This window comes from Zosterops lateralis, assembly GCF_965231275.1.
Source record: "Zosterops lateralis genome assembly, chromosome: 3".
Taxonomy (NCBI): Eukaryota; Metazoa; Chordata; class Aves; order Passeriformes; family Zosteropidae; genus Zosterops; species Zosterops lateralis.
The window spans coordinates 72279593-72305905 of record NC_139764.1 but is presented as its reverse complement, the minus strand read 5'-3'; the positions used below and the strand labels follow the sequence as shown (position 1 = coordinate 72305905).

Sequence of the window (26313 nt, the reverse complement as noted above, 5' to 3'; positions counted from 1 at the left end):
CCATAACAGTATTTTCACTAAACTCTAGGGATATTCTCCTGAAATCAGAAACATTATGTTGTCTTTTTTTATTGACTGCATAAAAGTTCCAGTAACTTCAGAGTTGTGGATGTATACTGCAAACTTTACAGAACCATGCCTGCAAGCTCAGATGCTGAAGTATACCATTTCAGTGTAATTTTAAAAAGTAATCCTCTTATTATTTGTTTTCATATTAAAAAACCAAAACAATTGTACAAAACATCTCCTGTTTCTCTGTCCCCGGGCTCTCTGGGAGGCTTGCAATTTGAAATATTTTTGTCAGCAATTGTTTTCTACAGCACAATTCTAAAAAATTCTGCAAGCATTTCTGCTTTCTTTTTAACTGTGTGGTTTTTTAGTGTACCTTTATACTGTAAATTTTCCCTCTCCTAAGCTACCTACTTGTAAAGATACATATGGGTCTCCATTACTGTCTATCTTATCAAATTAGAATAAATAAGGTAGTGAGATGGTCAGTTTCTAGATTTGTGTATTGTTTTATTTCCCAACAGTTTCACTTAAGGAAGGGCTGCAACTGGATAGCTTCAGCTCCAGCTCCAGATGAATTAAATTCCAACTCAGTAGGTGAAACAAAACTTGAAATCCTAGGAGATTAAAACATCCTATTTTAAAAGAACTATTTTGTAAATGAGTGCTGAAGCAAGATACTGCTATATTACAATACACACACTAAAGATTGGATTCAGTACCCAAGATGTAATTGCCTCAGATTTTATATTCCTTAAGTTACCTGCACAGGCATGTCAGACACAAAAAGGAAGGATCTATGGGTGAATCAGAAACAGAATGCCAAGCTCAGTAATGTAGGACAGATAAAATGGCTCTCACCATCTATTTTGGACAGATGAAGCCTATCTTACAAATTTTCGTAGTAAGAAATGAGTAAGTCTTGCAATCTGACATGAAGAAAATTATTATCATGGTCACTGCTAAAACCTGAAATGCTTTACTATGAAGACACCTAAGGAAATAAAGGTTATGAGAACCATTTAAGAAAGAAAATACAACATCACACAGCTACAATTTAGTGCCTTTGAGGTAGTCTCAACATAGCTTCTTCTACAGAATTGTTACTTGTATGTTTCTTTATACAGGAACTTCACACTTTTTGTCCTGGGTTAGAGCAGATATCCATTTCATTCTGTTCTAGCAGAGTTGGAATCAGATGACTCAAAAACTCTTAATAAAGTTAGTGTAGTCTTACCAAGAAAAAAAAAAGCATCTTGAAAACTAAAAGGCTTTAAACATTTAACATGCTACAAATACAGCCATAAAAATAACTCTTTCATTTTAATTTGTTACAGGTTACTTCTATGGATACAGTTTTGCTCTTCATGACAAAAAAAAAAAAGGCAAAAAAAGGCAAAAAAGACAAAAAAAGAGCACTCTATCCTCCCTTTTCTCATTATTTATTTATCTTAAATCCTTCCTTTTTATCCACCCCCAAATTCCATGTTTTAGTTTACTTGTAAAAGCACATCTCACCATTGAGACCAATCTTATTTATTGCCTAACTCTGAATTCTTCTTTTGTACAATATTCAAGGAAAAAATCCCTTTTCTCCTTTTTTCCATTTCAAACCTTGGTATTTAGAAAATGCCACTAAATCATGGGGAAAAACAAAAGGACCATTTATGGTAGACTAAAAATTATGTAGTATTTTTCTAGCAGTGCTGAAAGTTTTACCCAGATTTAAGACACTACACTTAATTAAAACAGAAAAAGAAATTCTCTTAGGAAAACTGCTAATTGAAAATGAGCAGTCCAGGCAAGAAAACAGTTTCAATTTTGGTTGTGTTAAAATGTTAACCTGATTATTATTTACTGAAAAATGTTTAATTTTCCTGTTACTTTTACAGTAGAATAAATTAGGCAAATACATTATAAGTAAGGAAACAGCACTGTAATAAACAATGCATTTAGGAATATGATAGTTGATATAATACATAAAGGAAGACAGAAGACAAAACAATTTCTGCATTCTTAATACATAGCTTTAAAACAGAACAGTTACAAAATAAATTGTAAACTGCCTAAGCATTTCTATTTAATTGTTTGTCTAAGCATGTTACCCTTTACAGTGACATCTATTTATTCTTGACCAAAACAAAATTATTTCGAAGACTTTTTTTCTCTCTTACCTGTCGTAAAGTACGTGCTACTATACTTTCGAGTACTGGTCCTCTGTCTTCATGCAGTAGGTGAACTTCATCAAGGATCAAGAGCTTTACCAGCTGAGAGAGGGCTACATCACCAACACTTTTCCTTGTCACTACATCCCATTTCTCTGGAGTAGTCACAAGCATCTATTAGAGCAGAAAAAAAAAAAAAAAAAGAAGAAATACTAAGCATATATAAATTTATAAAAATATAGTAATTTAACATACAGCAAAGTAAATGCAATGTAGAACTTAAAGTTATCCTAAGTTTTACCTACTTTATATATGAGGCACACAGGTTGCTGCATCTACATGTATTGGATGGCCATTAGTAGGATTCAGTATGGAAAACCATATGGAAATATCAACTAATAACTTCAAGCTACTGTGACCCATTTTTATACATTTTCCATATGAGAACATTGAATCAGCTACCCAGAACAAACTACTTCTATAATCATTTCATGGTTGTGTTTCACTAAAATCACCTGTGATAAAATATTTCTAACCACCTTCACAGCACAGTAAACAACTAAGACCCTCCCCTCATACCTAAGCTTGACCTGACAGTTCCCAGCTCCCTATGAAATGCTTTCTCCCTTTTTCTTTCAAGTTGTACATTCTGATATCTTGATACTTGCACTGGTAGAACAGATTGAACAACTGCCACCAGTCCTGGATATGTAACTTCCAAACTTCATTGTTTCATGTAGATTTGTCAGGCCCTTTCTCCAGCCTGTCAATGTCCCTCTATACAACAGCACAATCCTCGGATGTTATCAGCCTCTCCTCACTGTCTGCTCAGCAACCCATACTTGAACAAGCTTCTTTATGAGGAAAAACTATCAAAGGCTTTGCCGAAATCTAGGTAGACAATATTCACTCCTTTTCCCACATCTACTTGGCCAGCCATTTCTTGCTAGAAATTTATCAAGCTGGACAAGCATAAGACTTCCCCTCAGCAAAGTCAAGAACACTACTCATGATGGGATTTTCTTGTCTTTCATGTATCTGGAAATGGTTTTAAGATTAGCTGTTCCATCACTTTCCCATATGTGGCTGACCAGGCATGGGTCCTACTTCTTGCCCTTGTTGAAAACAGGAGTGAGATTTGCCTTTCTCCAGTCTTTGGTCAGTTCTCCCATTTATAATGGCTGATCAAAAATTATCAAGAGTGACACTGCAATGACAGGAGCCAGCTTCCTCAGCACTTGTGGATGCAAATCAATCAGACTATGGACATATGTGTCCCCTGTTCTCTTAAGACTTGATCTTCTTCCACCAAGGGTACACCTTAATTGCTCCACACTTTCTCCCAGTTGCTGGAACTCTGGATTCCTCAAGGCCAGCCTTGCTAGCAAAGACTGAGGCAAAGGCTGCATTCATTACCTCAGCCTCTTCTGTATCCTGTGCCATTCACATGCCCCCTGCCTCATTCAGCAATGGGCCCAGATTGTCCTTAGTCTTCCTTTTGTTGTCCTCTTTCCTGTTTACTTTGATATTCAGGAGCAGATGCAATTCTGTCTGGACTTCAGCTTTCCTAACTTCAATCCTGGATGATCAGACAATGTCCTTGTATTCCTCCCAGACTGCATATCCTTGCTCCTTCACTCTGTATGCATGCTTCTTCTTTTGTGTGTGACCTGGAGCAACTTGTTCATTCATGCTGGCCGAGTTCCTATTCATTCATTTCTGCCCAAGTTCCTATTCACTGGCATGGACCACTCTTGAACTTGGAAGAATATTAACCAGCTTTCTTGGTTTCTTGAACTCTCTCTTCCTTCCTGGACCTTATCACATGGCACTTTTCCAAGCAGATCTCTGAAGTGGCCAAACTCTGCTCTCCTGAAGTCCAGGGTTGTGAACTTCCTTTCTGATCTGTTCCTCCTCAAGATGCTGAACTCCAACATCTCATTGCTATGGCCAAGTCTGCCTTCAATCTTGACATCTCATACAAATCCCTCCTTGTTTATGAGATACAGCAAAGCACCTCTTCTCCAAGTCATATTTACAGAGGAGGAAGTTCTCATCAGTGCACTCCAGGACCTTCCTGGATTGCTTATGCTGATGTTTCTTTCAAAATACGAAAAAACATGTTTCTTACAAAACACATTTATGGATATTTTTTATTCTCTTGGTCTTCTCCACAAGATATATTCTGATAGTATTTATTTATTCTCAGAAAAATATTTTTCCCTTCACTGTCACACAATATTGTTCCAGTCCAATTATTTTACCATCATAATATATCAGTTTTTACTAATTACCAAGAACTCCTCCTGAAGACACTTTGTGATATTACAGAAAAAAGACATTAATTTCCTGCAACATTTAAAACTTTACACATGAAAGACTCACTGAGTCACTATTATCTCAGAGAGTGGTGGTATCTGGGGGGTATTTTCATGGTTTGTTTAAATATTACTGGGTGCATTTTTTTAGCAAATAGAGATTTTACAAATGCTTGTACAAAATAGTAGGTGTAAAAATGTATGTCCATAATTTAGGAGCTGAAATGTAACACTACTACAGATGCAGCTGTTAGCACTTTAAAATGAGCCATATCAACCACAAAATATTAGCAGCTGTACTTCCACAGAACATTAATTAGCAAACAGTGAAGAAATATATTTAGCAATGCATATTAAGGCTTTAAGGTGTGAAATACTACAAATGCAAGCTACTTAGCTAATTTGCTAAATCTAAATTGACAACATTCAGATCACAGTTGTAATGTCAGTCATGTTATCAGGATATATATTTAAAATTGTATCATTAATTCTTCTGTTTCCGAGTGATGACTAAATATCCCTTATAATGGTGTTTTACTTTGATCTTGTTTTAAAATAGCAATGCATGCAAAGCAATGACCTGAATTAAAAGCTATACTAAATGAGACAGTATATTAAGTAAGAAAAGAGATCTCCAGAGAATGTTTTCTAGAGAATATTACATTTATTTTTCAGATAGAAATTATAGCCGGGGAAAAAAATTCTCAAAAAATCCACCCAAACAGATCAGCTTTGTAGTTGCAAATTATAAATTGAATTCAAATATATAAAATGTTATTTAAAAATATCAGCTAAAAGAAATTGCTATCAGCAAAGACTAACAAAGATTTTTTTTTCATTTAAAATAACAAACCAAACAGCATGAGTCATCTTATTATTAGTTTTAAATGCAGTAGTGACATTTCTTTTTGTAATTAATTTTCAGAGACAATATATTTTATTCTTTAAGTTTTAAAGTCAAAACTCAGATTCAGGAAAAGGATTCTGCTATTTCTTAGGGGGCAGGAGAAGGACACGGAAATCAAATATTAAAAAAACTTTTTAATATTTTCTTCTATTACATGGACGTGAGTTCTCAGCACACTGAGAAGTGTGTTCATTTATATTGCTATTTCACCACTTCACCTCTTTCAGTATTGAAATAGCTAGAAAATATAGTGTCACATTTGTTTAATGAACTGCAACTCATGCAAGATATTTCAATCTGGTATTTGTATTAGGATATGGCTGAATAGAAATGGGTTAACTGTCAATATTTTTACTGTCAAGTTTCTCCACACACGCACACTTCTCTTTTCCCAATTTTTTTTGATTATCATTTGTTATCCCACACTGACTTTTTCTCTTAGAAAAACATGGGCTTTTCACAAAGTCTTCTGTCTTAAGTGAGCATTGCCACTCAATTTCACTGTTACACCAAAATAGTTACCTGTTTAAAAGACATAATCTGAACTCAAAATTATATAATTTAGCTTTCAGGTTATTTAATATCTCCCTAGATGGTCTTACATAATTTTCAGGTAAGAACTCAAAAAAAAAAATTTCATTATTTCACTTCGAAAAGTTATGTCAAAAGGGACAACACTAGATGATAACTTCAACATCATTTTACAAAATTTCAAGAGACAATGAAAATGCATTTCTCTACAATTGCATGATTTGCTAATTATTTTTGTCATGTTCTCTTCAGTCCCCTTTGAAGCAAGATTTCATGGTAAAAGGAAAATACATTTTCACTACAGTTTCAGAAGATCAACATGTTGAAAATTCTGGGTTTTGTCATTGTTTGGGGGTTTTCTGAATCTGAAAAGGCTTATTGTCTTACTAAAATCAAATCATCTTCCATTAATTTCCACAGGGCCAACATTCATTTCTAGCAGTTGGCACAGCCTTGAAGGTTTATGTTTTCAATAGCTTACTATAATTCTTTGAATTTCTTTGCTACTTTTAAGTTCTCCCAAACACATTTTGCCCATGACTAGTGTCTGTTTTCTGCTTGAATAATTAGGACACACACTCTGAGCCTAGAAAAACTATGGTAATCCCCTCAAATTCACACTCCCACAGGTATAAAACACATAGGAAAATTTCAGAACAAACTACATAAAAAACTTAGTTAAAACATGCCATACTACAAAATTCACTGCTTTTAAGTTCTTCAAGACCATTTTTGAGAACAGTTTTTCTGCCTTTAGCTACTTCAGCCTTTGTCTGCCACTCATCTGAGCTGTTGTCCTTTTCATAAACACAATAATAAATCAAAACTCAGACACACGCCCTACCTCACCTCCAACTTCCTGACTACTATAATTGCCATAAAATAATCAGAGTAGACCTGGATCACTTTTCCTATGTTCCAGATATCATCAGACCAGGTATAAAGTACTGGTTGACTCTGATCTCAGCTTAAACATCAAATAGTATGACAGAAAAAAGTCCCGAGCCCTGCGCTTGAGGATGTTGTATTTTAACGTGGTTACACAGATTTCTGTAACATAAAAAGTAGAAAAGTACCTTGTACTGAGACTGGGTATTCTGAGTATCACCACCATTCCAAAAATAAACCTGAATGCTGCCATACTGAAAACAGAGCAGCAGCAGTGTAGTGCCTTTACTTTGCACAAGATATAAATATGGGCTCCTTTATAATATCAAAATAGCGAAAACAGAATAGAATGGTACACACACACACTTTCAAACATTTGACATATAAGTTTGAATTCATACATGCTGAGCATTAGAATCTATCATTCTTCATAAAACGAAACTGTAGAATACACTCAAGTTATAATGAACAAATCCAGAGGCTTTTGCATCAGGAAAATATTGTGGATGCCAAATGATCAGAATAATAAAGGTTGTATGTTATGGGAAGTTTTCAAAATGAAATTATCTTCCCAAAGCTGGATCAAGATCTAGAAACATGTCATAACCATATGTCATCTCACACCTACAGCACAACAGAGATATTTTCATATTTAAGACACCTATATAAAAGCACTTCTTCCTCTTTGAAACATCAGAATTATGATAAATAAACAGCAAATATTCCATTTATTTTATATTTCTCTGTGAAGTTCACAATATTGCTTTTCAAAGCATTGATTAAATCTGCAAGAAATACATGTTTCTACTGCAATTTCATCCTTTATTTGCTTTATCCTCCTAACAGCCACTTCTTTTTCATTTTGCATTAACATTTCTTTGTACCTTTCCCACTTTCTATTAAGTAACTCTCAATATAACAGTATCCTTAGGAAAGAAAAAAGAAAACTGAATCTTATTATATAAAAAACCATTCTGATGCCTGTGGCTATGTGAGCACCTATTCTCTAAAGACTCCCTCCTGTTCTCCTCCTGCTCAGTGACCAATGATGCTGGAGTTACTCACTTTGTTATTAGCACAAAAAAATCTCATTGAAGATATGACAGCCAAAACTAAGGGGACACAAAGAGACAGAAACAGCTAAAATATAATCTGGAATCAACTGAAATATTTATAATGCACTGCAAAATACACATTACTTATTTCAGGCATTTGCCTTTTAACAACATAAAACAATGATTGGATACAAATGGAAAGAATTTTATCATTTGCATATTAGAAGGAATTCTCTTACTAAAATTAAATGTGACAAAATCAAGCATCATTCGAAATAGGGGAATTCAGTAAACTTTCAAACAGAAGTGTTTTCTGAAGTGTCTCAATGCTGGAGAAGAAACAATTTTAAGACCAAAATAATTAGTATATACAGTTAAAAAATCCCCATAGCATATGTATGAAATACAAGCCCTTAGGGTCTAATAGCTTTGGCAGGCATGGAACAAGCCCTTTTCTATGTTCTGTAGTAAATTTGTCTCCACCAGTGATTCACCATGAATGGACAGCAATAAAGAATTCTGCTCTAGCCACTGCTGCTTTATCATTACTATTCAAAGACACTTTCTCAAAGATCAATTTCTGTCAATTTCTATTAGTAGAACTTCCTTGTCTTTACTATTTTCACCTTGCTAGTGGTCTCTACACTCCTGCTCCTTTACACATATATACAACCTCCCCGTATCTCATCCTAGAGGAAGCTTTGCTCAGTCACAGCCAGCGCTCCTCATCTTCTGACAGCTTTTTGGCAAGGGGGCACGGGCAACCTACACAGTTTACTCAATTCATGCTGTAACTATTTATCTTGGTGGTTTGTTCTGGCAGGAAATTCACTGCAAGATCTTAACTTTTACAAAAACGGAGACATATAGAACTGCACACAGCTACACACATCCACCCAGAGCAGACATTCATTGGAATGCAGCATATTCTGCAATTCTGTAGGCAGAGCTGCTATGCTGGGGCTTCATACATTTTGAAAATATTTCCCCTCTAATAAGTGATACTTTGGAGTTTCTCACAATTTTTAATATTAGATAGCTGATATCACACCCCATGAGGGACACATTACCAGTTTGGCACTCTTTGAGGTAAAACTCCATCAAAACATGTTACATGAGCAGCAACCTGCAAGTCATTTTCATAATGCTGGTTTTATTCCTCTTTTTATGGCACTCTTACTCCGTGATTTATTCAAGCATTTAAAAAAAACCTCATGTGAGCTGGAGCTCAGGCAGGGAGTGGAATAAACATACAGAAAGTAAAGCAGAGGGCAGCAGTTCAAAATGAGAATCGGAGGTAGGAAGTAATAAATAATGAATGCAAGTATTTTGCTCTTCATAGATCAAAACCAACCATCTGATGCTGTGTTTAACACAGTTAAAACAGAATTATGTTTCTAGTAAAGCAGATTCCTTACCATACAAAGATATGCAGATGAGCAGTATGCCCATGTAGTTGAACAGATGATGTTCCAAAAAATCTGAACATGTATTTGTGGTCTAAAGTAATGTCAATACAAGACCATACATACACATGCATACATACACACATATATATGCATCTTAGAAACATTTAATAGTAAGACTTCACTTACAAGAACTATTAACATAAAAGACAGGGTTTATCATGCTAGGAAGACTTACAAAAGAGGTGCATTATATTGATGTATTGATGTTTATTAGAAGCAATTAGTAAGTCACCGAAGTTAACAGCAATTGTCAATCAACAACAAACCAACAACGGATTGTAACAGCTGTCACTCAGAATTTAAAATATCCAATGACTTTTTAACCGAAGCAACATAACTCTGTTCAGCATATTTGATTTTATAATGAGTACAGGAATGCACCATGGTTTAGTTCCTTTACAGAACCTAGCTATTCCACCTAATGAAAAGGCAACTGATTGACAATGTATCAGCACATTGACTTAGCAGAACAAGATACTTATGACATATTCTGTTTAATTGATTCTCTTAAATATTACTTTATTTGTTGCATACTCAGTTTCATAATTATGACTAACAGATTTAAGGTCTTATGTGAAGACTTAAAAATTTCTGCACTCAGCACAATCCTGGATGTCACAGATATGACAAGATTATTTCGGAAGTTCCAGTACTACTTTTAGACCTCAATACAGCAGGCTCTGACACAGTAAAAATAAACTGGATAAGACAGTACAACTAGTAATTTCCCTTTGTTGTTAATGTGGAAGCCCCTAAGTTTTTTATAGTCTTACTAAAAGAATATGGAGTAGTTTTCATGTGGAGATGAAACCACAGAAAACAATGTATATTAGAATCACAATAGCTATACTGAGTAATAGGACATGAGCACCTGCTCTCTGTATTTTTTCTTCCCATGACAAAACAGTCTGTTTAAAGTCAGTACAGACCTTATTTAAGAAAACCATAGCAAGGAAGAACATCTTGCATGATTCTGTGAAATTCATCTCTTATACTGTAAGATATATAATTAACTACTCAGACTTCAAGTTTAAATAATGACCTAAATGTTTTAAAAAGGAGTTTGATCCAAAACATTACCCTCTTTTCCTCTTTGCTGTTAATCAGTTCACCAATTACAGTTTTACTAACCTCTGATATACTACTGTCAGGTCTGATTGATGCCAAAAGCTCCCTTAATCAAATCTGACAACTTAGAGCAAGTGCCTGTCTCTTGAGACACTGCATCCAGCTTGCTTGTTTTTAAATCTTCCCAGTGTTATTTTGCATTTCCTTCTCCCCCAGCCCCTTTCTCATATCTAACAGAGATACAACAGAGTAACAACAAAACATGACTGTAGAATACATTTGTGTATGTTTTTATATATCATTGTAGCAATATGTGGGGTAAGATTGTTAGTTTGTTTAAGAATTTACAAGGAAAAAGTAAGAACAAGGAGATTTTTTGGAAATTGAAGTTTCTGAGAAATCCAATATTGTTGCTTGCTTGGTGGTTTTGTTTGATAATTGTGGGCTTCTAAAGAGTTTGTTTTTCTTTTTCTTTTTTTCTTTCATAGCTGCAAGGAAGAGGGTTTCAAAGTTGTTACTCCTCTGTTCTACAAGAAAATTTTAGGCTCTGGTTGCACAGCTTCAGGAGACAAAGATAAAAGACTACCTCAGCTCCCAGCTTTTTCAATTTATTTATACTGGTATGCTTTTAAGACTCATCACAGGGGTCCTCTGTATCTCAATAACTGTAAATATTAAAAGGTTCAGAATAACTTTTGTTGACATAATGATAACCTTTTATTTATTTATTTATATTTTAAGATTAGCCAGATTTTTCCCCCTGTTCTGCCCCTGTCAAGCCTTACCCCAAGACATGGATTAACCCAACATTATGTGAAAAAGGACCAAAGGGCAACAGTGACATTTTGTTTCAAATATCCTTTTTCACACACCTTTACTCAACAGTTTTATTTTCTATCACAGATATGTATGCAAGAGGGAGCAAGTTCAGTTTTTGTCACCAATCAGAATCAAGAATCAATGCCAATCACTGATATGGAGGCATACTAAGTGTAAGATGAAGTGAAAAGGTCTTGGTTCAGCTGAGATGCTGATATTAAACAGATACTGGATTAGAAGTCAATTTTGTGACACCTGTTTACAAAACAACAACTCAAACACCAATTTGTTTCCGTGAAAATGCGATTTCATGATATTTTCCTTTCAAGTTTACACTCCAGAGAAAATTGTATCTGCTAATCCTAATGATAACCAGTGTTGAAGGTGACTGTAACAGACCTACAGCAAGATTGTCAGATTTATATTCTCTGGTAACATTAGCTAAGAACTAGCATGCCCTTTGGATTTCAGCGGGATTCTTCAAGCACCAAGAGCAAATATCAACAGTTTGTTGTTGTAATGAAAGGCTCAAATCACACAGAATCCCATAGGAGTCTATGCACCTCAATAACACTGCATATCTTCATGAGTAATCCTAGTAATAGACTACAGATTATATCAACTAAACATTACATTCATATTATGCTGGACAGAGCTGTAAACACATTGGAGGATGGAGTAAGAATTTAAAAACGTCTTAATAAATTAAAGACCAGATGCATTAATGCATGAGTCAGTAATATAATTTCAATATTTTACACTGACGTTAGGTTTTTATCTTGCCTATCTTACCTGCTAATTTAGAAAATCACCCTCAAAATTAGATGTCTAGGCTCCCTCTAGCTGGTTCAATTAATCCATCTAAGTATGAATCAGTCCTGGAAATCTTTTCTCTGTTGTGTTCTCCCTACAACTCTGTGCAACCAGTTTAGACCAGTTGCCTAACTCTTACATGGCTAAAGCCAAAGTAGATGCATCTGACCCTTAGGAATAATTATCCAACAAATGCAGGATGTAAAACAACTGGAAAGGCAATAGCTGGACAGCAAAAAAGAGAAAGAGCAGATCAGTCTGCGCATGAACCAAAAATGCTCTGCTGATGCAAAAATTGAAACCTTGAGGCAGAAATGCTGCTATTTGGACATGCTAAATAAACCTTACACTCTGCTCGGCAGCAGTATGATCTTGGGGCAATACATTATGTTCTGGGCAACTTATTTCAAGAAGCGCAAACCAACTGAGAGTCCAGAAGTGAAAAATGAGAATGACTAAACATAAATGAAGCATGACCTTTACAAAAAGTTTAAATTAACTGATGTTTAGGCTAAATAAACATGTCTAAACAGAGATAACTACAACTGCAAGAGATTTTGGAAAGCAAATAGCAGTGACTGGGGAAGACAGACATTCAGGTAAGGAAAGTGGTAATAAAATTTGATTAGGATTTAGGCTGAAAATAGATTTCTATTTAAAAAATATAAATCTTCTAACAATGAAGACAGGTAAACCCTGAAGGAGAATTACCAGGAAGTTTAGGAAAGCTCCATGATCAGGGTGTTGTAAAATGAAATTAGAGCAATATTTATCGACAGTGAAATATATATATATTAGTTTTCTCAGTAAGACAAATTAGATTAATTCTCATACTATTTTGTACAGTTTTAAGATCAGCTTACAATGTAAACAAAAAACATCTTTCAAATTTCGATTATAGGTAACTTAAGTAACTATGTATAACATACAGCCTACATAATACATTCTACTCTATATTAGTAGTTTAATATGCTACTAGTAAATACTCTGCTAGTACTGCATGCCACACTAGGCACTTCATGATAAAAAAATGTTTTTTGTTATGATAAGAATACTTTATACTAATATTAAATATATTCTAATTGTATTGTAACTTAGACTACATTTTATTATAGTTATTCCATGTAAAGTGATTCTTCAGTGTTGGAGGTGCTTAAAATTTTTCTTTGATGTAGCATAGAAAAAGCTGTATTCTAAATGCAGTCAAATTTAGCATTATTATCTGCAATATTTGCAAGCATTAATTTGAAGTTTAATGTCTGGGGTTTGTTACACAAATACATCACAATAAATGCTAGACAACCTAAGATATTCTGTTATGTACAAAATGACAACTTAGAAGATATAAACTCTCAATTTCCCCAATGCTATTTTGTAATTTACTTGTATTTTCAACTGACCAGAAGCAGTTAAATTTGAAAAAGATCCAAAAGAGGCAAACATTCCCTGAGCAACCTGTCCTCAACTCTGCTCAAATGAGCTATCTTTTTGCAGAGGAATAGTCACTCAGCAGGCACAGCTGTTATTCTGCAATTTTTACATCTAAATCAAAGATAATTGGACTTCTGAGTACATTTAAATTGTACTCTGGGAAAAGGGTCTAACTTAATGCATCATTTGCATTAACTATAAAAGACTGCGTTTTCATCCTGTAAAATTTACTGTGCTTAAAAAAGTATTTGGAAGTGCAAAACAGTTACTAAGTAATTTTAAAGACAAGTAGACACCTTTTGCACAGAATCTTTTCAGCTATAAAAGACCATTAAACCAAACAGAAGTAAATCATTCTTCTAAATTCTTCATAAATAAAATATTAATGGTAATAGAGACTCCTGAAAATTACTTTCCTCCCACTTTTACTGAAGATCCTCAGTGACAAAAAAGCCTGAGACAAAATCTATATTTTATTTGGTGTTTTTAATAAAATCATTAGTTAATCATATGCAGATGAGCAGTTAGTTCATACCACAAAGTACTTCAATTTCAGATTCTCTGATACTAGTTTAAGAGCTTAAATTGAGGCATTCTTTATTGTTACTTACTGAGATTCACTGTACTTCACAATTTAACATTCAGACAATGTATTTTAAGGATTTTTAGTCTTAATTTTACATATAAAAATATGAAAAGAAAAATGCTTATTAGCATTTCTTCACTAGAAAAGAAAATCTGAACATTTTCTAACAAAATGTAATCTTTAATGATTAGACAGGAACATTTTAACAGGCAAAATAGCATCTAAAACCTTCCTTGCTCATCTTTTACTGATACATGTAGTAAATATCAGATAGACAATTCCATCAAAATAGACCAGTTTTGATTTTCACAGAATTACAGCAAAGATAAGGTTGGAAGTTACCTCTAGAGATCTACAAATCCAATCCAATCCAATCCAATCCAATCCAATGTACTGCTCAAGTCAGCATCACCTAGAGGAGTCTGCTGAACACTGCATACAGACACATATCAAGGATCTCTCAGGTGATACTCAAAGTCATTGTGCTTGTCTAGACCAACTTTCAGTGTCTGAACAACCCCACAAAAAAAAAAAAAGTCTCACATTTACAGAGAATTTCCTGTATTGTAGTGTGTGCCCACTCTTTTGCACTCCCTGGGAACTGCTGATGTCTGGCTCAGTCGTCTTTACACATAAATACACAACGTACTCAGATCACACCTATCTGAGCATTTTCATATCCAGACCAAATGACCCCAGCTTGCTTTGCCTCTCCTCACATGTCAGATGTTCTATTCCTCAATAACCTTCATGCTTTTTTGTCAGAATTGCCCATGTATGTTCCTCTCATAAAGGGGAACCCAGAACGGGACCCAGCACCACAGATGTGTCTCACCAGGGCTGAGCAGAGAGGAACAGCCACCTCCTTTGAGCTGCTGGCAACACTCTTTTGAAATGCAGGCCAGACTGAAGGGGATGTTGCTGGCTCACATTCAACTTGTTTTCCACCAGAATATCTGTTATCTTTCCTGGGAAGCTGCTTTCCATCTGACCAACCCCCAGCCTGGATGGGTTCATAAAATTACTCCCCCACGCCTGTGTAGAACATGGCATGAACTCTGGAACTTCATGACATCTCTGTTGGTCCATTTCTCCAGCCTGTCAAAGTCCCTCTGAATGACTGTTCAACCATGTGATCTGTCAACCACTCCTCCCAGTTTTGTTCCATCTGCAAAACTGCTTTGCTTCCTCACAGAGGATCAACATGACTTTTCAAAGGTAATCAAGAATGATCTCATGATAACTTTGACCAGGTACCTCAGGACTCAGAGGAAAATATTATCAGATTGCATTAACTTGTATCATGTTTAGTTTGTCTGCACATTCCTATACCTGACTTCATTCCACCAAGTGTTGAATTTTCCTTCTCTAGATTTTCCCATTTGTCTCTGGGGCTTGGGATTGCTGAAAGCCAGGCCTAACGATAACAGCTGAAGCACAGAAAACACTAAGCACCTCTGTACCTTTTACATGACTTTTGTCATCAGGTACCCTGTTCCATTTAGCAGAGTTTTTCTCCAATTTTTCTTCTGCTGTACACCCAAAGAAGCCTTTCTTGCTACCCTTCACATATGCTTCTGGTCTTTTCCTTACTTAACCCTGTCCCTTCATGCTCAACATGCACAACTACAATCCTTCCAGGTCAACTGTTTCTGCATCCACCTCCTGCATGCTTCCTTTTTATGTTTGGTTTTCATGCTGTGGGTCTCCTGACAATTTTGCTGATTATCAGGACGAGCCACTCTGAGTTTGGAGGCATTGAGCAAGAATAAGAAGTACAAAGGATTGCTAAAGAGTTTTAAAGTCTGACAGACTTTGAATTTCCATCTAGATTAAAAAAATACTGAAGTAGCTTATTGGACTCATTAGTATCACTTGCAAGGTCATTTACAATGGGGTGTAGAAAATATTGCTGTAATGTGCTACATTACATATAATACCTTTACACGAAATGCAGTTTCTGAAGGGCATTAAGTGAAGACTTTAACTCAAGAATCATGCTGCATGACACAAAGGTATTGAGCTTACTGAACATATTACAGCTATAAAACTGGATCTATAATTTTTTGTATATCAGCACACAATTGAATTAAAAGTCTTTGAAACTTTCTATTAGACTAATTTCTTCCCTCTCTCCCCCACCCCAATACCAAGGTTGCCCAATCAGCATTACATTTATCTGTTTTGAGAGATGTAGCAGTAAATACAACTTGGCAAGTATAAGATGGGCTGTCTGAAACACAGTAAAGCAAGACCAAGAAAGTGGAAGGAGTGGTAAAGAGATCTTGCGCTTAGAATTGTGCCTTTGACATGAAGCAGTAATGTTTAGTTTTCACTGTCACTGTCTTCAGTATTTTCTTCAATGACAAAAAGCCGCAGTAAAACAAGCACACATCAAAACTGGTGCCTGGCACAAGAAACAGTCTCCAGTCTATTACTGAATCATATGTAAGGTAACCACCAAACACTGGGATCTCTAAATGCAACAGCTGACAGTCAACACAAAGCCACTCCATCCATCCATCTATCTATCTATCTATCTATCTATCTATCTATCTATCTATCTATCTATCTATCTCTCCCACTTGAGGTGGACAAAAGGAAGTAAACAATATAAAAGTAATAGAAAGAATAGAAATCTCAAAGGCAGCTTCCCCTTAGGAGCTTCATCCTTCTGTTGCAGAAGTGGGACATACTTAGCAGCTCCAGCCAGGCTTTCTTCTTCCCACAGTCACACATCTTTATAACATTGAAGTCTCTCTGATTATGCCACTAGATTAAAAGATGCCACTCACAATCTAGCTTAAAACATTAGAAGTACTTTGCAACTCATGTGATTCAGTCATTACTGGATGGTCACATCACTGCAGCAATACACTTAAAAATCTGTCAAGACAGAATTTGATTCAACTACTCCCAGTCATGCACAAGTGAATAGGGCCTTTTAAAAAGTAATAATTTAATTACAAACCAGTCAACAGAGAAAGAAAGATGCTGAACCCTTAAAAAACAGACTAAAGAACAAGTCCTCTCTCTTAACATACATGAAGTTCGTATGTTCTATTTTCAGAAAAACTTGAGCATCATTAATACCTGTTGTATAGAAGTAATAGATGCAATAATCTAAGAGTAATCTTTTACAGACACAAATTCTTAAAATGTTTACTAATTTGATATTTTCCATGCAATATTTTTAACATTTTACTTCATACTCACTCCTGCAACATTCTGCCACAATGAATTGTGGTGAATCATTGACAAGCAATGAATTTTGACCTCTATAAAAACAGACACTAAATGTATTTAATGTCATAAATCACATGTTTCAGTGCAATTTGGCTTTAAATAGTAAATAGGCAGAATATTTCCAATAACCATTTTTATACACATTAAAAAATTATTTCAATTTTTTTAGCTAGTACTGCTTACAAAAATATTTTGAATTATGTATTTGCACCTAATTTCATAACAATAATAAGCAGCAAAATTGATTTAAGATACTAACCGGAAAGCTACTAAATCAGATCTTCCTATTTTCAAAAACTAACTTCTCTTGTGTGTCTGATATCTTCACTTAGCTTGAAAAACTGAGAATCTACTTGAATCACCTGTAGGTGACACTGTTGGTCTTAGCCATACAATCAAAGAGCAACAAGCATTCCTGCAGTCTGGAACAATGGTGTTTCCAAACCACAAATATTTTTTTGTTTGTTTTTGTATTTGTACCCTAGTACTTTTAAGTTCCATTGTGTTGTGGTTTAATTCCAGCCAGCAACTGGGCTCCACACAGCCACCCATGCAGCCCCCTCCGGTGAGATAAAGGGTTTAATAGGTAAAGCAAAAGCTGTGCACACTTGGAATTCAAAGCAGAACAAGAAATTCATCTACCACTTCCCATTGAGAGTGGGTGATTGGGGGATCCATAATGTCTAACAGTGACTCAGGAATACAAATGGTTTCTCCAAATGTCCCCCTTCCTTCCTCCAGCTCTAAACGTTGTGGTTTGGGATATCCCTGTGGTCAGTTGGGATCAGCTGTGTTCCCCTCCCAATTCCCTGTGCACCCCCAGTCCCCTTGCTGGTGGGGTGGGGTAAGGGGCAGAAAAGGCCCTGACTCTCTGAAACTGCTGCTCAGCTATAACAAAAACACCTTGTGTCATTTACACTGTTCCCAGCAAAAATGCAAACCACAGCCCATACTAGCCGTTATGAAGAAAATTAACTCTATCCCAGCCAAAACCAGCACAAATTTTAATATCAAACCTCTTCAGAGACAGTGATTTATGTAAATGTATAACATACAGATATATTAAAACTGAATATACTCTGATAAAGCCTAAAGTAATGAAAAAATGTGCCCACTGGAGAGGAGAAGGAAAAAACCAAGAGTATATACTTGTAGCAAGTGCCATTCATCCAAATCAAGTATTCGTATTTGTTCATTTAGGTGCTGAAGTACAATGTCAAATAGTTTATCACTTACAGGGAAAAAAAAAAAACAACACTCACAACTTCTGGTTTTAAAACAGTTAAAAAATGTTCTAGTAGCCAAGTCAGGCATGAATGTAATTATTTCCAATAAAAGGGAACACACTACCAAGAATGCAATTACAAAACAACCCACCTTATATCCTTTAACTACAGGATACATAAACCAAATTTTTTCCTATTGTTCAAAATGTCTGTAATTTTATCTGGCATCGTTTCATTTAGGTTTTTACTGCTAAACCAAAAATTAACTCCCACCTTTCCGCCCAAGCAAAATAAAGATTTTAGCCAAGTGAGTCATAGCAAAGAATGCCAGTCAATTACACACTTTATCATAGAATGAGACATTTGATTATTAATCACAAAGTAGGTTAGTCAAAGCCTACATTAAAATTCTACAGATTATGCAATTACAACAAGCAAGTAGGCATGTTAGGAAAATAAACAACTGTATCTATTTTAAAAGTAAATAATTTCAAACAAAATGTAAACGCATGTCTGAAGAGTAGTGATTCTAATTTCTGACGCATAGAAGACTGATTTTAGTAAAATCTGTCATAAATATAGAAACTAATTTAGGTCACAGATAGCACCTTCGGTTCCTTACAAAGGACTACTATTTTTTATTCAAACTGCTACTGTTTGATGATGTATAAGTACTTTGCCCCACTGGCAAAATCTTAGCTGTCACAGGCACATATATTAATAGAAGAGTCATAAACCAGAAAGGCTTCTAACAATTTCAAGGGGGTACTGGAAAACTGAGGCCAAAAAAAAAAAGGAAGTACAGTGCTGAAAGCACAGAATGATAACATCAGCCTGAGAAAGCAATGCAGGTATTCCAGCAACAAAAACAATAGAAACAACGCAGACAACATTTCAACTAAGCAACAAGCTCATTAACTGATCCCACTGGAAAAATATCCAGCAATCTCTTATACAAGTCAAACTTCATTTATTTCCTAATAGATTTCATAATCAGAGACAATCAAGAATCCTACACATGATGTCGCAGAGCTTACTGCTTTTATTTCTGAGGGTTAAAGAGTTCAGCCAAACAATTAACATCACAGGCCCAAAGTTACCTCTCTACTGTTTAACATCAATATTTTTCACCTGCTTTACTATTTCCCCAAGAAAGAAAAGAAAGTAAGAAATAAGAAAACTGGGAAAACCATAGCCTTCATAAAAATGGCACCCACAGAAAAATTCCTTCTTTGTCCTTAAAGGTCAGGAAATAACACTACAGCACTAAAAAATTGAAAACTTGTTCCAGAGGTGAGCTAGATGGGCATATCAGCATTACATTAAAAAAATAAAAGCAAGACAGAAAAAAAAAGTAACAGTCTGTGGTATGCCACCAAGACTCCTTGCCTCAGAGAGATCTTGGATAGTGAATTTTTTAAACACAGTTTTCCCTGAAGATAGCACGATCAATGAAGCAGGTAGCAAAATTTCATTTTGCACACTATGAGAACTTCAGAAACAAACGAATTTCATACGGAAACAACAGTGTGAAGTGGAAATAACTTTGTGACACAGAAATCCTACTTGTATAAAAAAGATTTTGATCCTTAACTCAGACCTCCACTTTAGCAAGGATTTCTGTTCTAAATATTTCAGTATATTTCTCTCATTTGAAAGGTCAGGCTTAACCTCATTTAGAGAAAGAAAGACTTCTTTTAGATTGTGCATAACTTTGAAAATTCAGAAGAAAGAAAGTTTTCTTTCAGCAAGGTTGTACTAAGTAATATTCAGGAAGTTCTCTCAAAAGAGAGGCAAGTCCCTTCTTTCTTTCTTTTAAATTAGACTTTGATATCTTCCTGTCTCAGTCCAAATTTTGATCAAAAGAAGATATTCTGCTATTGAAACCAGGGGTGTGCATAGAATCCAGCACTACTTTACATTCTAGGCACACTGGAAGAGGGAATATTAACCAGGTTAAACTCTATTTTTGAAATGAAAAACTTGAAAAGCAGAGGGTTTTTCACTATCAGTGAGCTTTATAATCTCTGGATCACTTCTGAAAGCCACTTCATGGAAGTTTAACTCTTCACACCGAAAGATATTTGTAGATTTTACTACATCTAAGACATCCAAAGCACCATTTTGCTCCTGGAAGGAAATAGACTGGCATCTAAAGTCAACAGTAATACAAATGTTTGCAACAACTCCAAGTAAAAAACCAATGGCATAAAATAGAAGATGAAGGCCACTTAGAGAGGACTATTATCAAGAGTAAGTGCTTACAGGATGGACAAAATATATTGGATATGCAAAAAGGAGGTTTGATAGGGACAAAGCACCAAGAGACAAGAAAATAAAATAGTAGTATCTTGCTTCAAAGACACTGTAGATTGTACATTCTATGCAAATTTTCAGTGTAAGTTCTTCATATAATTTTCACAAAACGCTGCAGTAATACAAATGAGACAGCAATTGACAGTATCAGCCTTTTAAAAAAAGTGTTCTACAGTTGTTTTCTGTTAAAATGCAGTACAATACAATACCCTGTGAATTACTGTTATGGGAAAAGAGCTGTCAATATTCTGAATTAAAAGCATTCATAATTCTTTCTCACAAATTGAAACATTTTTGTATGAGTATAGTGATATGCATGTCAAATGACATCATCTTTATTACTGTAAAGAATCACTATCTCATGTGCTTACTATATGAATAAGAAAAGTCACAGTATATGCATATTCAGCATCTAATAGTGGGCTTTGTATACCCGTGAAGTGAGAAGCACATACATAGCAGAATATCATAGAATATAATGCTCCAAAATTTAATAAAATGTATGCAGGAAAAGTAGCAGGAATCAACCTCACTGTTTGCTTTTACTTAGAAGCATCTCTATACCCTACTAAAGTGCAGGAAATGAGGAACATTATATGAGAAAAATAAAGCTGTAGATGAAACAGCAGGCACCTCAACTTTACAGCCCTTTTTTGCTTCCAATAGTTTTGGACTTGATTAGTTTTATATTGCAGTTAAGAAGTTGAGAAAAAAGCATTATTCCATTTTATTAGTATCAGATTCCAAGAGGGAATAAAGCCTTCATGACTTAATATCAGAGTCTATCAGCTGACAGAATCAATCAGAGTGATCATCCATATTACTCAGAGGTCCTGATGCCTTTTGTTGTTCTCAGACCTACTTGCCCTATTCAGGTCTGATGCTTTTGTGGTCTCTGCTTCACTTCTCACTTCTGTCTTGCCATCGAAAGTATAACTAATCAGCTAATCTTTGAGATGTCAAAATACATTTGGTCCTTCAGGCTATTTCCTCCCGTCAAGAAAAGCATTATTTTCAGTAATCAAACAAATGTATTTGCCAATGCAAATGCAGCTTACACAAATTCTCTTTTCATTTACAACACTACTGTTTACAAAGATACCACCAATATTGTTGTATTACTCATGCTCTTCAATAAGAATTGCCCTTTTATTCTAAACTACTCTTATTTCAAGTATAAACAGCTGGGTAAAGTTAAATAGAAAAATAACCAGCTAATAAAATTTGCAATAAACTAAACAAAATTCACTTGGATTTTAAATACCAAAATTAAATCATCAGAGAAAGCAGTAACTTCATTTAAAAAAAATCCCAAACGAAAACTAACTGAGCTAAAACTAACTGTGGAAGGTCAACCACTGCAGCTGGCAGACGGCCACCACTCTCACTTCCCCTTATTTCCTGGACAGGGGGAGAAAGTAAGATGGAAAAGTGAACGGGTGAAGATAAAAGACTGGGAGGTTGTGTATCAGTTACTGTCATGGGCAAAACAGACTTAATTTGAAGAAAATGATTGCATATTAAAAACAGAGTACAACAGTGAGGAAACAAAGACAAAACCCAAAAACCTCTTCATACTAGTCCTGCTTCACTGCTTTGTTCCAAGTTCTCTACATCTTGGGGATGGGGGTTACAGTCAGTTCATAACTTCACCTCAGACATTCCTTCCTCACACTTCTTTCCCACTCTGCTGTAGATCCCTACCACAGGATACACCTTCACAAACTGCTCCAACATGGGTCCTTTCCACAGGCACAATTCCTGCCAGAAGCCAGTTCCTGCATGAGCTCTCCATGGGCCATCTCTTCTTTTATGGCACCATCAACCTGTTGCATTGTGGGGTTCTCCAAGAGCTGCAGTGTGGACATCGGCTCCACCGTGGCCTCTTCAACAGGCTGAGGGAATCTCTGCTCCAGTGCCTGGAGCACCTCCTCCCCACCACCATGTGTGCCTGGTTCACATTTTTAAACTGCTCAACATGTTTGGCACTTGGCAAATTAAAGTGGTGTCTTTTCTAAACCTATGAAGGATCGTTTCTTAGCAAAATATGAAGATAGTTTTCATCTAAATGGTGAGCAAAGTTAAGAATCAACTCTGAAAGCAACATAACTTCAGTTTATACAGGTTAATGGGAAGAGAACAAATATGACAGCCAGCTGCCCATTTTCTAAATAACAGTGCAAGTCAGATTTAGCAATACTTTCTTCACTACTCACACAAGACAGCAAAAAATGTAAACTTTGAATTAGATTTCTTGAACATAATGGAATTTTTTTAGAGTTCATAAAGAATGAAGGAGGTTTTTTGTTTTGTTTTGTTGTTTTTTTGTGTTTGGGTTTGTTTTAGTTGGGGTTTTTAAAATGGGTGAATGTTCCTATAGTTTTCCCACTTCCTGCCTTCATTAAGGATGAATGTTTTAGAAGCACATTAGGTTGAAAGCAGACTAAGGTCAGATAAAGCTTCTGATTTGCTTCTGATAAGCCCCCATTCTTTAATCAGACATGAGATTAATTTCTATCAAATTTGTGACAGAAAAAAGACAGAGATAGGTGGAGTCCAGCAGAAACCTAGCAATGGGATATGTCTGTTTGTTTGGAGATGTCTGTTTCAGTGATGTCTTTCAGGCCCATGTTGCCAGGCCCAGCCTTGCAGTTCAGTAAATGTATACAACTCTTTCTGTGGACCTTGAAGTACCTGAGTACTATGTAAACACTACAGAAAATCCAATAATATGTTTTAAATTAATAGCCTTGCTTTCCGTATAAATAATTTTTGATGAAGAAGAACCATAGCAAAAATAGAAATGTTTTTCTTTTAAGAAAAATTCTATATTCCTAAAGAGTTAAAAAAAATTCAATAGTTCAGAAGTGGCAGAATCAGGACTATTCACACAATTACAGTTGGATTCATTTTCTCATAATATTTATTTAAAAGTAAAACTCCTTTTCCTGCTGTCTGAATCCCTTTAACTCCAACAACATGAAACTGAAGGAACAGAGACACGTAGAGGTTTATAGGCTGGGGAAATTAGCCTGCTTTCACAACTTGACCAACTACTACATAATTTTAGCAACACAGCACTTGTGATCTGGCCTTAATGCTAATACTTGTGTAGCAAGTAAGGCATACAACAGTCTGGCACACTTCAAAGCAAAAGAAGAGATCTAAAACAAATAAAAGTGATTTCATTTTACATCTGCAGATCTGAGGCACAAAATAAAGCAAAAATATTATAGAAAACCCATTTCTACTTCAAAATGTCAGCCTCACTTACATGTATTTATTTGAATTAGAATGCAGGTTGTTGAAAATGATTATACCAGAACACATCTAAAACAAAACTGCTGAGGTACCAGTCTAAGCGTAAGAAACATTCACACTAACTGAAGATGCAATAAAACATCAAAATATCTTCCCTTAAAAATATATATAAAATATATTTAACAGAGTAATTTTCAAAAACTATTTTTAAACTTTATAAAGGTGGTAGAAACTTTGATAAGGTTTTACTATGTTATGCCAAGGATCTTAACTTTCTTTCATGCTATATAGGCATAAAACATTAAAAAGAAATTATCTTCTATATTTTTTTGATACCTATCAACTTTGTGTTAAAGCCAGAAGGCATTTCTGCACTCTGTAGAGGCTACTACTGTTTTGCACAAGGTATGATGCCATTCATCCATCAGCTTACAACACACCGTGCCCAGGGCAAGGCACTGCTTTCAGATCTGGTGATTACATTATAAATCTATACTGCTCCAATTCTGGCTGTATCCTCCAAACTTTCAAAAGACAACTATAACTACATCGTATTTGTTGCAAATGCAAGGTCAAACCATTCTATATTTCTATGAAAGGAAATTGTTTCAGTGTCTTAACACACATCCCACACATTAAACTTCTAACTGGCTTTCAATGCATAAGATGTGAGGAGCAGGTTAGAAGACTGACTAAAGAGTCAACAAAAACTGATTTAATTTTTCTTTTTAAGGCAATTTCATTATTGGTAAAATCAGAAATAATGTATTTTAAAAGCCTATGAGGTCTGTTGGAACCATAGCAATGTTAATGAACGTAGAATATTAGCACGGAAGTAAAACTATATCATGTATAATACCATAAGAGTATGAAGCAACAAGAAACATGGCTACCTTCTGGATGAGTATAAATGACAGCACAGAAAGCACAGAGTCATCGCTGAAAAAATGTACCATAGACCTTTTTAATTGGAATTTTTCAAAACTATTTTAAAGATTTTACTCCACCATAATGGGAATGAAAATTTTAATTCCTCATTACCTTTTTTGGGCTAGCATTTATATCTTTAAAAATATTTGTAGAAGTAATAATAGCGGTAGTCCCCACTGTACATTAAGGGTGCTTTCCTGAGAAGGGAGACATTTACCAATTTGTCAGATAAAGCCATTTTTCCTCATCAGGATAAGCACAACAGCCACATGTAATAACTTGCAAAATACACATCTTTAAATATACACAGGCAAAGTATGAAGGATGAAGCAAGTAGGACGGAAAGGAAGCAGAAAATTATCAGGATTGTCACTGAAGCACTACTTTTAACTAATACCTGACAATCACCTTGTTTTACATCTTTCACTGTGACTGATTTGATTCACCTGAGAACAAAAATAAAGATGGTGAAAACGCAACTGCTCAGAAAATGGGCAAAAGACAACTGTCACAGGAGATAGATATCAGACCTTCACTTGCCTAGAAGTACCAGCTGAGATCTTTTGAAACAGTTATCCAGCCTGAAATACCTTGGCTGATGATCCTACTCTCTGCCTTTTACTCCCCAAATGATACAAAATGTCCCTGTATATATAAATTGTGTGCATGCATCTACCTGCTGTAGCATTGATTCTTACAGGAAAAACTGCTTTTCTGTTAAATAAAGGTACTTCATTACATACACTACTAAGGGCTAGAAAACAGAGCAATGACTGGCAAAGCAAATCTGAAACTATAAATAAAGCAGCAACACCTATCAAGAGTATTCTTTTCTGAGAAATGTACGCATTAGAGAAGCTGACAAGTAAAATGAAGTTTGGAATCAAGAATCAATTTAATACAGGGTAAAAAATGGTGAAAGAAACCTGCTTGGATGAAGTGGTTTTAAGCGCCGAGTTGAGCAAAGAAAGCTCATGAGTTTTCATAGAAAACAATATATATACAGAGTAATAAGCAAGACCCAGCATAAGCAAGTGCTCTTTCCTCAGTTTATAATATGCTACATATTTGCTGTGCACTTTGTTATGCAGCAATAAAACATTGCACACTACTGGGCAACAGAATCTTCAAGAAGAGTGGCAGCAATTACACTGGAAACTGTTGGATTGGCATCATGTCTCATCCTCACTTTCTACATTACTGATTAATCATAAGACTGACTAGCTACGAAAAATAAGAGAAAAAAAGTGTTATTTCACTGTCCCAGAATTTTAG

General features: G+C 35.3%; 1 protein-coding gene across 1 annotated transcript in view; it reads right to left on the bottom strand.

Annotated features, from left to right (window-relative positions):
• The window catches only part of ASCC3 (activating signal cointegrator 1 complex subunit 3), a 253462-nt gene that overhangs the window by 157791 nt on the left and 69358 nt on the right, over positions 1–26313 (bottom strand). The window contains exon 10 of the mRNA XM_083857723.1: positions 2184–2348. Within this exon, the coding sequence (XP_083713849.1) occupies positions 2184–2348 (165 nt within the window). The remainder of the gene's footprint in view (positions 1–2183; positions 2349–26313) is intronic.